The following is a 13,897-nucleotide window of genomic DNA, read 5'->3' as shown; positions in this document are numbered from 1 at the left end:
CTATAATATAACATAGCAACGAAATCTTTAGTGGAATCTAGTCTACCATGGATTATTAATTAATGTCGAAGATAATTATAATATTCCTTATGATTCTCCATATCTCTTAGGATTATATGTATATTTATTATGATTGTGTAGATTATGTTTATCTTATTACCTTAAATAGTCATATAATAAAGTCTATAAATAGGCTTGTGTACTCTCCATCGAAACGCGCAGAATTTACACACAATCATCTCTTCTGCATATTTCTTATTTTGAGAAAACTTTGAGTGCACCGGGTGTGCATACCCCAACGCATGATTGTTTGCACAAACGGATCATATCTTGTGTCAGTTCTCTTTTTCAATTATTATCAATATCCCTCTCTCAATGTCATTCCTCAACATTGTTCGTTACGCCCATGTCAGCTTGTTTTGCTATCGCATACTGCTGTTTCCCGTTGCGTAGTTTGCACAACATCCACACTAGTCTCATGATGCCTCCTACCACGTAACCTGCACAACAGCCATGGCATCCTACGTAGCCTGCATAGCAGGCCACAACAACGCACAACAACCACCTAAGTAGCCACGTATGCATGTTGCGACGTAGCCCTCCATGCACCCATGCATTTTTTCGGAACTTTTCTCTAAATTTCAGATGACTTTTTCTACACCAACTTGAGTTTGAGAGAATGTTAAAAGATAATTATGATATTTCCTTTGATTATCTATATCTCTCACGGTTATACACATATCTTCCTTGATTGTGCGTATCTTTGATTGATAATAATTCACATTATGTTGATCTAGTTATCTTAGATAATAAGTTATAAACAGGATCATGTACTCTTCACATAAATCATCTCTTCTGCATATTTCTTATCTAATTGGGTGCTCTTTAAGTGCCTTGTGAGTTGAGGATTGACAGATCGGGTTTCTTCCTCCTCCATAGGTGTGAATTCATTCCTTGCTTGATCTTCGGCTAAGCCTTTATACAATCATGGATTGTGACTTTGACCCCAAACACTATCAAACTGATCTCTAGACCCTTTATTGCAAAATGATTCCCAACCAAACCCTCATACGAAGCGAAGTAGCCAGGACTAGGAGACTCCCCCCTTCGCCTTGTAATTGCCATTTCCACTTCGCTAATCCATTTCGTCTGCTGGAATTGAACTAGAAACAGTTCTCTTGTTACACAAACTGAATTTGATATACCTTGGACCGTCGGAGCAAATGGTAGAAATCAAAATGTATGCTGACTACGTAATCCACATCTATTGTGATTTTAACTTTAATAGTAAACGGCTAGATATACTCGGTTCTTAGCTTTCTTTTCATATTGTCCATTTCATTTGAGACATTGTATAATCCAACTCCGAGAAGCAGCTTCTCTGCATCTGAGAATGTTCAAAACCATTCGCAAGACTTTCACTGCGATATACTAAAAATTTCTAGCAATACTTGCACCACTTTCTTAAACCAGGAAGTTTTCACTGAAATGTCTTGATAGTTGTTGGAATTTGCGATCCAATTTCTTCAGACTTCTAGGATGGGTATTGAATCCTTCAAAAAATCCTAGTCTTAGGCAGCAATGAATTTGTGCAGAAGAGTCTAGCAAGCACAAGCAAAGTGTTGAAGTCTCTAGGAGCTTATGCGTGGAGAGGAAGCTTGAAGATGTCAGCAACATAGACTAGAAAAATCTTGTAAAATAGGTCAACAATTGTGGGAGAGAGTCGGTGGAGTTGCTCTATAAATAGAGCTTAGTATCATTCATGCAAGGTGGGGGGAGCATGAACTAAAAGACCATATCATGTGCCTCCTCCATCACAACACCACCTCCAACTATTGTAAAACCATTTCTATCAACTAGTGAAACTATGCTTGTCCCATATACCTTGCCCCTTGTCCATTCCTACATCCAACTATGCCATAGACACATACACTTGCACACATCACAAAACACAAACTATCATCTATATTAAACACCATGCTTTCGCAAAACCTACAAATTTTTAACAATAGTTTAGCATTTCTGGACGTACATTCTCTATCACCTATGCGTGCATTTCTCTTACATATATCCTAATCCTAACATTTCAGGTCGAGTAAACCCTTAACCCTAGTGGATGACAAAACCATGAAAAACGAGTCTCTCTCTCTCTCTCTCTCTCTCTCTCTCTCTGAGAGAACAATAACTCTCCTCCTTCCCCGCCATAAATGCAATTGCATCCTCTCAACACGCTCTGCAATAACTCCTCCCTCTACCCTCTTCCTCTTCTTCCCCAAAACACTCCTCCCTCCCTCTCCCTCTCTCTCTCTCTCTCTCTCACACACACACACACACACACACACATCTTCCTCACTGTACAGTCTCTGTAAAAGAAAACCCTTTTTTCCCTTCTCCATTTCTCACTCAAGCAGAAGCAGCTCTCAAGCAGCCCCAAGAAATGCCAAAGCGATCGGTCAGAGCTTCAGCCCTCAACTCTCTTCAGTAAGTCTCTCTCTCTCTCTCTCTCTCTCTCTCTCTCTGCGTACACGTTGTGATATACACCATCACCTTGTCAAACAGTTCCCCAGATCACTCACTGTCAACGCTTCACTTTGATTTTCCTTTGAACCAAGTTTTACGTTATTTTTTTTCCCACGCAGAGAGAGAGAGAGAGAGAGAGTCTGAGAGAGATTGGTGGGCGTTACGATTTAATTTTGACTTAGGGTGTAAAGAAATTGTTTGCGTTTTTTTTTTCTTTTTGGAAAGTGTTCGACAGCTTTCTTCTCGCTTGAGTGTGTCAATTCCTCCTACGTACACCACATTTTTTTCCTGTTCTAGCCTCTTGGCACGTAACAGCTCAAAGACTCGAGACTTTCTTTCTTTTTCATTTTTCCTTAAATTTTGAAAACTCCCCCAAAAGGAAAACCCCGGTCACGTCATTAATGCCCTTTTTTCGGCTAACCTGTAAACAAAAGCCTCACTATCTATCTTGCTCATAGAAATCAACCCACCAAAATTGCTCATAGAAAAAGAACAAGAAAATTGTTAACCCTACAAGCATCTTCTTCTTCACATCTAGGAAGATTTGGGACTTCCTACGGATAGAAATGAGTGAGATGTGGTTGGTTTTTAGGGTTTTCTTATGTGTTTGCCGGAGTTATACGCTCCGGCTTTGTTAAATGTGAAGACGGCGTTCTCTCTTTGGGGATAAACGCCACTCGAGGTCCACGAATTAATTTTCCGTGATTTTTTTCCATTTCATCTTCCATAACCCAAGTTGTGTTTGTTTCCATATATTGTTCAGATCTTTGGAGCTTCACTTGTTTTTCCTTTGTTCAATACCACATCACGTTTTGCTAGTCCCTGCTTCTGTGGGTGAGATATAAACCTAAATCTGAAATGGGTTGAAGAAGAATTAGTTCATTAGTTATTGGGCGTGCTTCATTGATTGATACAAAAATATTTAAGGCACGACCCTTCTCAATGAAGAGATAGTTTCTCTTTTATTTTTTAGTCTTCATTTTGGCCCTTGAAAGTTCAGTAGACAACTCCATGTATTTCTGTACCTACATGTATGTGTGCTTGCCAGCTCTCTGTAGTAGAAGATCTTTTGACTTTTGAGAGCTCCATAGTCCATACTTATCACTTAACCTCCCTCTCTGTCTCTGTCTCTGTCTCTCCTCTCTCTCTCTCTCTCTCTAACTTGAGGGTCACTTAAAATTCTTGTATGTGTATATATTTTGGACAAGAAAAGAACTCTTAGTGGGTTGCTCTCTCACAGTCTCACACTTTGCAGAGAGTAGAGAGCCTTGAGGGGGATAAAATCAGTCAAAAATGTTTCAACCCAACATGTTTGAGAACCACCATCACTTGCTTGACATGACTAGCGCGAGAAGCTCCGAGAGCGAAGTGTTGAAGTTGAGAGACATCGAAGATTTCGAGACCAAATCTGGCACTGAAACCATGGAACCCGACCCTTCAGGTGACGACGTTCAAGATCCCAACAACGATGACAACAACAATAACAATGGTCAACGCCAGAAGAGAAAGCGTTACCATCGCCACACTCAGCGTCAAATCCAAGAGCTTGAAGGGTGAGCGAACAACATAATGAACGCGTTTTCTTATTTTCTATATAAATTTTAGTGGTTTAATTACTTGGGTATGTGAAATATTTCTCTTTCTCTCTCTCTTATATTTATTTATATTTTTTAGTTTCTTCAAGGAGTGCCCTCACCCAGATGACAAACAAAGAAAGGAACTGAGCCGGGAGCTAGGGTTGGAGCCTTTGCAAGTCAAGTTTTGGTTCCAAAATAAGCGAACCCAAATGAAGGTAACTTCTCTATTAAAACTTTGCATTTGAATGTGCAAAATCTATATTTCCTCGAATAAGATTTATAAAATTACATAATCAAGACCACGGATAGCTTCCTTAGATCTTATGTTCAGAAGGTAATGATTACATAATACAAGCTACAAAATGCGCATGCAAAAATGACGTACTCACATATGAACAGTAATTGGCGGCCTAACTAATAGATGTAACTGAGAGATTCATATTTTGGGGGTAGTTGACAATTGTTTTAAAGTGAGTGCGTTTTGGAGTCGATGCTTATACAAGTGCTGAAGGGTAGATTTCTAATTTACAGGCCCAACATGAACGCCACGAGAATGCGATTCTGAAGGCTGAAAATGAAAAGCTCCGTGCCGAGAACACGAGGTATAGGGAAGCTCTCAGCACCGCCACCTGCCCTAACTGCGGCGGCCCTGCCGCCCTTGGTGAAATGTCCTTTGATGAGCAGCATCTGAGGATTGAAAATGCTCGTTTGAAAGATGAGGTAGCATAGGAATATAAGTACACTTGGTTGTTGCACTTTCTCAACTCATGACTCACAAGAATAGCACATGTCGGGCCATGAAAAAATGTTGAACCCTCTTTCTTGTATTGCAGATAGATAGGATATCTGCGATTGCTTCAAAGTATGTTGGGAAGCCGTTGGCTTCTAACTACCCTCATCTTCCTCCTCACATGTCATCCCGCTCCCCAGATCAATTCCCGGCTCAATCAGGTTTCGTTGGAGAAATGTATGGGGGAATTGATCTTATAAGATCTGTATCCATGCCTTCGGAGGCAGATAAGCCATTGATCATCGAGCTTGCGGTCGCGGCAATGGAGGAACTGATTAGGATGGCACAAGGAGGAGAACCGTTGTGGATTCCTGCAGGCAGTGGCCAACCATCGGAGATATTGAATGAAGATGAATATTTTAGGATCTTCCCTAGAGGAATTGGGCCGAAACCTTTAGGGTTCAAATCGGAAGCTTCGAGAGAATCGGCAGTGGTTATTATGAATCACATTAACCTTGTCGAAATACTCATGGATGTGGTAACTTATTACTCTGCTTAAAATCGATTTGAGCAGTTGATTGGTTCATTTTTTTTCTAAAATCATTTGTCTTTCAGAATCAATGGTCAGGTGTTTTTTGTGGCATTGTCTCAAGAGCAATGACCATAGAAGTCCTATCAACTGGTGTTGCCGGGAATTACAATGGTGCATTGCAAGTGGTAACACTCACACTTTGCATAATAATCTAACTGACTATTTTTCATCGACTCCGTTCTAAGAAGCCCCATTCATTAACTTTTCAGATGACAGCCGAGTTCCAGGTCCCATCGCCGCTTGTTCCTTCTCGAGAAAATTATTTTGTGAGGTATTGTAAGCAACACAGCGATGGAACGTGGGCTGTGGTCGATGTTTCCTTGGACAATATACGAGGGAATCCCATATTACGGAGTCGGAGAAGGCCATCCGGTTGTTTGATTCAAGAATTGCCTAATGGTTACTCAAAGGTGGTCATATATTTCCTTGACCCTCTTCTTCTCTAGAAATGAGACATCCCCATTTAATCACCTCATTTTTCACATACATAATTTCTGCCGTATAAATTCTCTTGTATCATTTTCCATTTTCAGGTCACATGGGTCGAACATGTAGAGGTTGATGATAGAGCTGTTCATAGCATATATAGGCCCCTAGTGAATTGCGGCCTCGCCTTTGGAGCGAAACGTTGGGTGGCGACACTGGACCGGCAGTGTGAACGTCTCGCGAGCTCAATGGCCAATAACATACCATCAGGAGATCTATGTATTGATCCTATTTCACAATTTTCCGTCAGGAATCCCCATAAGTTTCATTGCCAGCTTTAGTGATAACTCAATTAATATTATATGTGCACAGTGATAACGAGCCCAGAAGGAAGGAGGAGCATGTTGAAATTGGCTGAGAGGATGGTGCTTAGCTTCTGTAGCGGTGTCGGTGCTTCAACTGCACATGCTTGGACAACATTATCAGCAGCTGGTTCTGATAATAATGTGAGGGTCATGACAAGAAAGAGCATGGATGATCCAGGCAGGCCTCCCGGAATTGTGCTAAGCGCCGCAACTTCCTTCTGGCTCCCGGTTCCCCCCAAACGGGTTTTTGATTTCCTCCGTGATGAGAACTCTCGCAATGAGGTAGGGAATTTATGCTTCTTTATTGGAAGAAAATTGGGCTTCATTTCTTGGACATATGTCATGTTTTTTGGATTCTTAGATTCCTATTAAAGTTGTCTATGGAGATGCAAACTCTTCCTTCTAATTGGCTTTATAAATAAGTTAGAGTTCTTAACCAAGAGGCATGTAGAGACAGAAATTCAACATTTTCTTGTCTGTATCTGTTTGAGTTGAACTAATGATTTGTGATTTGTTGCCTCATGCGATGTCCATGGCGTGTTAGCTTTCGAGTAATTGGTGTTGTGGCAAATGCAGATGAGTCTTGCCAAGTTAAATTATGCATTAAATCCGATGAAGGGATCAATTTCATGTTGCTTGTTGCTTATTCATTTGTGGTGAATTGTGATCAATGTAGTGGGATATACTTTCAAATGGGGGACAAGTTCAAGAAATGGCACATATAGCAAATGGTCGTGACCCTGGCAACAGCGTCTCATTACTCCGTGTAAACGTAAGTAATCACCAAAAGGAAACTATTCTCACATTAGAAAGGTCAAAAAGATCACGCTGTTCGCATCAATTGGGACTGACGTTTTTACCTGTAAATTGAGCTGCAGAATGCAAATTCGAGCCAGAGCAACATGCTTATACTGCAAGAAAGCTGCACAGATTCTGTGGGGGCATATGTGATCTACGCTCCGGTCGACATCGTCGCTATGAACGTCGTACTAAACGGCGGCGACCCCGACTACGTTGCGCTGTTACCCTCAGGTTTTGCCATACTTCCTGATGGGCCAGAATTTGGTGGAGGAAACATTCTCGAGATCGGCTCCGGTGGTTCGCTACTGACAGTGGCATTTCAAATCCTGGTTGACACTGTACCATCTGCTAAACTCTCTCTCGGGTCGGTGGCTACTGTGAACAACCTGATCAAGTGCACTGTCGAAAGAATCAAGGCGTCAGTGTCGGGTGATAACCCATGACCAAAGAAACTACTATTATGGTTAGTGATGATCTCCTTTGACAACTAGATGCATATATATACATGAGTTTGAATGAATATCTAGCACCGAAGCACAGTGACACTTTCATTTTGGGTTGATCAATGATTTGTAAATGCAGCAACAAGAGCTGGAGAGAAAGCGAAAGTGAAGATATTTTATCCCAAAAATTTTCAGGAAGTCAAGAACGCACCTGTGCATAGTCTTTTTGGTGTTGCAAGAGAGAAGCTGCTACCACAAGAAGTGAAAGTGCTTGGGTTCGGGCATTGACTTTGCCTAACAAAAGAAGAGATCAAGTCAAAACCCTTTTGTTTGTAGTCTTTTCTTAATCTGATCATTCTGTGTTGTTTTGGTTTAGTTTACTTAGCTCAGTACGAAGTTGTTTCCTGGCTACTGTGTTGTCTTTGTGCCTTGTAGCTCAGACTCGATGACTAACTCCATGTTGGTTTTAATTCAAACTTTAGTTGTTTTTTTGGTCGAAAATTTAGTTGGTTTAACTGGCAGAATTTTAGATGTTGCAATTATTCTATGTCATGATTCTGGAATCTCATGTAAGATGATCAATTTTCAAATACTTTGCTGCTGATAGATATCTAGTAAGGTGCCTACAAACTGTTCTAACTTCGTATGCAAAACCATCTCATCTCATTTCGTCAATTCCACTAGATTGATTTAAAGCCAATGCGCATCACCTTAGTCAATACTACACACTAGATTCGAGATATAAACTATAATCCACTTCGTTTGCTTAACTATTTACACTTCAAGAAAAGTTAGCACTGCTCTCACATTTTGCACATACATTTGTTGCTCCCTACTAACCTCTGCAGATTTGTCATCTAAAGAGTAATTGCTGGTCTTGGCTGCTCGTTATGATAAAATGCATATCATCTTCCTCAATCTATGTGGACCCACATTGCGATATTGTAAGGATTTTTTTTTTTAATCTTTGGATGGGGTTAGATAGATGCAATGCAGACTTATTGAACTGTGAGTCAGTGGTTGTTGGCAACAATGAATGAACAGCGAAAAACGATCCAGACTGTGGGCCTAAACACTAAACAGCAGGTTTCAAAAGAGAGTAAATTTCAATGAAAAAGAAAGAGCGGGGGCCTAAATAGCAGGTCTCGAAAAAGACACCGGTATACTCGTTTTGTCCCAAGCTAATTATCGTGTCACAAAAAATCTCAAACCGATACGGCTGACCTAAATCTACCCTCCTTTAGCAGTCTGGGATCTGAAGTGGAAGGTAGATTTGGATTTAGAGTATCGGTTTGGGATTTTTCATAAGACGAAAATTAGTTTGGACTAAATACATTGTATGAATACCGGTATGAGTTTTTCTATGGGTCGAAAATTACTTTGGGATAAATGTTTTATGAGGTATCATTTTCGGATTTTTAATGATACTATGGGAGTTTGTCTTTTTTACCCTAAAAGTTAATTTTAGCGCTCGTTAACTCTTTCTAATGCGACTCCCAAAATGTGCTAGCATGTAATTATTCGAGCTCAAATTTTGAACAACAAATATAAGTACTCTATTTTAGAGTGTGATCTAGTCTAACCTTTTGTTTCTTTATCAATTGGTAGCATGTAAAAGGATGAACTTGGAGTAACTATGCGGTGGACACCACATCCAACAAATAATACCTTAGTGTTTGTATTTTTGACAATCTCTAGAGATTTAACAAGAATCGCATAGGAAAATTTAAAAGGATCAATATTATTTGCTTTATGTTAAAAATATTGGAAATATATTAATTTTGAGAAAAAGTATCAAAATTTTATTTTCCCATTAGTTGAACTAATATATTCTAGTTTTTTCAGATTGGTTTGAGGGAAACTCGCAAAAGCGAAAATAAATTCATAAAACAAATAAATTATAGGGTTAATACCACGAAAAACTCTAAATTGGTACACATGCGACAAATTCACCCAAAATTAATTTTTTGACTACCAGAAACCCCAAATTAGTTCATTTATGACAAATCTACTGGTAGCTGGAAATAACTTCAAAGATAAATTATGTGTGTTTTTTCACTTGTTCATAGGTTCTAACTGGTGCAGTAGAGCTCTATTCCGATCTACCTATCTTTGGTAATTTAAAATCCTTGGATCTAGGGCTTTTCGACTTCCAATGGTGGCCATTTTTCAATATGCTGCACAATTCTCCATTTCTAGAAACAATTGAATTTGGCCTGGTAAGTCAATTCTATAAGAAATTTATTGACTCCCGAGTATGCCATGGGAGGGATATTTTCTGAGAAATCCGATGTCTATAGCTTCGACGTGTTGCCACTTGAGATCGTTGCTGGAAAAAAGAACACAAGCTTATACTACCGTGGCCAGCATTTCAATCTTCTTTCCTATGTTAGTGGGAGTTAATCAGTCTCGAGTGATCTTCTATAATATTTTCGGCCATTTATGCGCCCTATGTCCTCTGATTCTTACGGGCATGGCAAGTGTGGAGTGAAGATAGAGGACTAGACCTAACAGATGAAGCAATTGTTGATACTTGTCTGCCATCAGAAGCCATGAGATGCATTCAAGTAGGGCTTCTCTGTGAGCAGGACCACACGACGGACCGACCCAACATGTTGTCTGTAGTTCTGATTCTGAGTGGTGAATCAGAACTTCCTCAGCCGAGACCGCCTACATTCACCTTCCAAAGCCAGATTCTAAGTCACGATATTGAGTCGCAACGGGAAAGCATCTTGTCCACAAACACCATCACCAATTCCGCGGTCGAAGGAAGACAATGATCAGACATTTTCTTTTGGTTTTCATGCACTTGTAATGTTCTGTCCTGAAAGGTCGTTCACTCAATTTGAGAGACCTAAAAATTTTACACTCCCATGAACTAATGATCGAAATTCTGCATTTGTATTTCACATAGACTTTGCAATACGAATGTGTCACGCCCCGAACCCCAACGAGCTCGCGACATCCCCTACTCCGGTCGAAACGATGTGACGTCCCAGGAACGTCGCCGACCCAACCTAAACATCAGAGCCACATGCGGAAGCGAATAACAAAACCCCGGACAAATAATGACGACAACGGGGTAGAACAACAGAACAATTCAGCAACCACATATTCATACAACACCAAATATACAAACATCATATTACAGACGTAAATACAGACTAACATCCTCAGTCACCGTTTAAACAAAAGTTCAGGGATTTGGTTATCTTAACTTCACTATCGGATAACCCAAGTTATACAACCCCTAAAACACCATAGGGAAAAACCTAAGGGTCGCCCTCTTCCATTTTGCTTCGGAATTTCTGGCTTGAATCTCTGGAACTCGCCTGCAGCTCCACTGGGCACCAACAGCAGCTCCCCGGACTTCCAAAAAGAAAAGGCGCACTTCCCGGGTTTAGGGCCGGGGGTCTGAAAGTGGCGGTTATACAATCGTGAGACGAATCTCAATAAGTGTACAACCCCAAACCCCACGTAGGCACTCACGTACCGCCAGACGAAAACACACATAACACACAACGATCGACCAAACTAACAATCACATGCGACCCTACCTGGAATCCATCACGCACGTTCCTGCATGTTAGACAATAACACAGCCAACACATCACAGCAAGGAATCACAGACGCGCGCGTGCCTTAATTATAAGACATAAACCACTTGGGCACGTCCCATACAGTGCCTAGCAGTTTCTACCCCATAATTAAGCATCACATCGCGCGATACAAACACACTCGCACGCTACTCACACCATGCGTCACTTTCCACAATCCTCTCGCTTGTCTTGTCAAATCCCACTCATTTTCAACCTTTCCACCACTACCGCGCCCGCGTAAAACGCATCAGGCCAACGGTCTTCTGACCTCGTCAGGCATCGTCACCCCATCGGGCCGGGCATCGTCACCTCGTCAGGGACGACATCGTCCAGCGTAAACGTACACGCCTCAGGACGGAATCCTACACACACTTTCCTTCTACCGCGCCCGCGTAAAACGCATCAGGCCAACGGTCTTCTGACTACGTCAGGCATCGACACCCCGTCGGGCCGGGCATCGTCACCTCGTCAGGGACGGCATCGTCCCGCGTAAACGTACACGCCTCAGGACGGATCCTTTCCAACCAATCCTACATTTCCGTACCCTCGTTCCACTCAAACCACATTTACACATGGCCAGCAACACTCACGGTCATACACAACCTCACGCCTTACACACAATCCACCACGTATGGTCAAACATACACACCTCACACACATTTCACGATTACTCATTCTCGTCACACGAACACGCACACATAACCACACACTCTTGGTACACAAATTCATTGCACAATCACACTCCCATAGTCACACACCTCACGGCCACACACACGAGGCACACGGCCAAGCCACATTCAGTCCGAAGCACACACCAAACCAGCCAACCATCACGAGCCACACAGCCACATACAAAGTGCCATTCAAGGCATAATTCTACCAATCAATCGCACAATTCAGTCACAATCAATCCACAACACCTCAGCCATCATCGAGCCTCCTAAACCTCGCAAATTTCCTTGCCAACTCAGTCTCCGATTCAGCCCACAACAACCACACAATCAGCCTTCAATTTAGTCCTAAAATAGCCACATAAACTACCCGAACTAAACCCTAAACATGCCCTACGATACCCGGACTCCTAAATGACATTTGGGGAAAACACTTACCCAAAAAGGCGAGACAGAACGGGGCTGGAACGGGCCGGGACAGCGGCAGCAGCGTCGCCGGCGACGCCGGGACGGGGGGACGGCGTGAACAGTACTTTCGTACGGACACCGTACGGATAGGGCTGGGACGGTGGCCGGCGAGGTGCTGGTGACAGCCGCGGCGTCCATACGGTCCGGCGTGAACAGTGATCCATACGGACGGTGAATAGTACCATACAGGGACACTGTACGGACGGTGCTGGCGGCGACGTATGGACGTGCTGGACGGCTGGGTGTCGACGGAGCAGCGATCGGAGCTCCGTGAAGCTCCGTGATCTTGTTCTGAACGGGAAGAGAGAAAAAGAGAGAGAGAGGGCTGTTCGGATTTAAACCGGGGCTGTGGTGGCTGAACAGGTGAGAGGGAGGTCCAAGGGTCTTTGTGGCGATGGGCGGTGGGCGGCCAAGCGGCTCGGGGGTGCTGTTCCTGCGTGAACGGTTAAAATGCAGATGCGAACCTGAGAACAAGAAACGGAGAAGAAGAAGAATTTGCACGGGGAAATGACCGAATAGGCTGAGAGGAGAGAGAGAGGGTCTGGTCAAATAGGTCAAAGATGGTGTGAGTGGAATCCATGTGTCTCAATCTAGGCCAATTGGACAATTTTGCCCTTGATCCAATGGCTATCTTTCCATCTCATCCAATAATTTAGGGGTAAAATGGTCCTTTGCCACTAACCCAAGGCTGACCAGACCTGGATTAAGTCAAACTCACCTTGGTTAATCCCAAAATTAAATCCAAAATTCGGAATTACCAAAAATGGGTCCAAGGGCATTTTGGTAATTTTTCGGTCCCGGGTCAAAATTCCAATTTTCGCACATACGCGTTCCATATGTGCGTGGCCAACATAATATGACGTCGGAATCGCGAAATTCACTTTTTAAGTCCTCGAAAACTGACTGCAAAGTCCTGGGAATAAAATAATATTATTTTTCCAATTTTTGTCGAAATTCCAATTTTTGGCCAGAACCACTCTGAATGTGCGTGGCCAACCCAAAATGACCTTGGCCGCGAAAAATAACCTCAAACGGCCTCCGAATCCAGCCTTGGTGCCCACAGGGGCAAAACCGTAATTTTTCCGGCCCCGGACCGAAATCCATTTTTTTTGCAGAAATGGGTGGCCCCAAGGTTGGCCAAGCCAAAAACGTCATCGGCCGTCCAAAATTGTCACCTTCAAATAGACCGGTCTCGGTTGGCTCAAAACATTCCCTCGTCAATCGATATGGTCGAAGATCGAACCAAGGTCGAGTTCTTTGGTCGTGCGAACTCAATCCCGTACTAGCCTTACCCTTAAGGTTACCATCCCGTGAATGCGCATTTCCGGGTGAGATCTCACTATGAGTGCATTGATCAAATTCATTTCCTAAATCCCGGGAAAAGGATCGAAAATTCAGACTGTTACAGAACGTGTATGTTATGACAGCCAACTTACAGATCTATGACAAGAAGTAAGATTCATCGAACAAAGGTAATTATCAACTCTGGCTAAAACGAAGACAGTTACTAGCCGAGTTGTTTATATAAGTCCACAAAACTTTGCCTCTTTCAAATTGAAGTAGCATATGCACACCATTAATTTGGTTAATTCAAATTTATGCGAGTCGTGTTCGGAGTTAATAAGCTCATAAGACGAAAGTATTCAGTTGAACCTCTGAGAATCACTTGACCTGTATACTGAATAAGCATGTCCAGGTTAGTTGG

The 13,897-nt window shown here is 42.3% G+C and overlaps 1 protein-coding gene across 1 annotated transcript; it reads left to right on the top strand.

The window, feature by feature from the left end:
• The first annotated feature begins 2,271 nt into the window (after positions 1-2,271).
• LOC115688028 (homeobox-leucine zipper protein MERISTEM L1) lies at positions 2,272-7,642 on the top strand. Its single transcript, XM_030613751.2, has 12 exons — positions 2,272-2,481; positions 3,776-4,073; positions 4,195-4,312; positions 4,629-4,817; positions 4,931-5,365; positions 5,443-5,544; positions 5,629-5,829; positions 5,953-6,124; positions 6,218-6,492; positions 6,887-6,982; positions 7,089-7,474; positions 7,594-7,642. Exons 2-11 carry the CDS (start codon positions 3,814-3,816, stop codon positions 7,452-7,454), a joined length of 2,214 nt encoding a protein of 737 aa, XP_030469611.1. The 5' UTR covers positions 2,272-2,481; positions 3,776-3,813; the 3' UTR covers positions 7,455-7,474; positions 7,594-7,642.
• The last annotated feature ends 6,255 nt before the right edge of the window (positions 7,643-13,897 follow it).

The sequence above is a fragment of the Syzygium oleosum genome, unplaced genomic scaffold, assembly GCF_021117445.2.
Source record: "Syzygium oleosum isolate NSW1041296 unplaced genomic scaffold, Sole_v2.1 Sole_v2.11, whole genome shotgun sequence".
Lineage (NCBI taxonomy): Eukaryota > Viridiplantae > Streptophyta > Magnoliopsida > Myrtales > Myrtaceae > Syzygium > Syzygium oleosum.
This window is presented reverse-complemented; position numbering and strand designations above follow the sequence as displayed.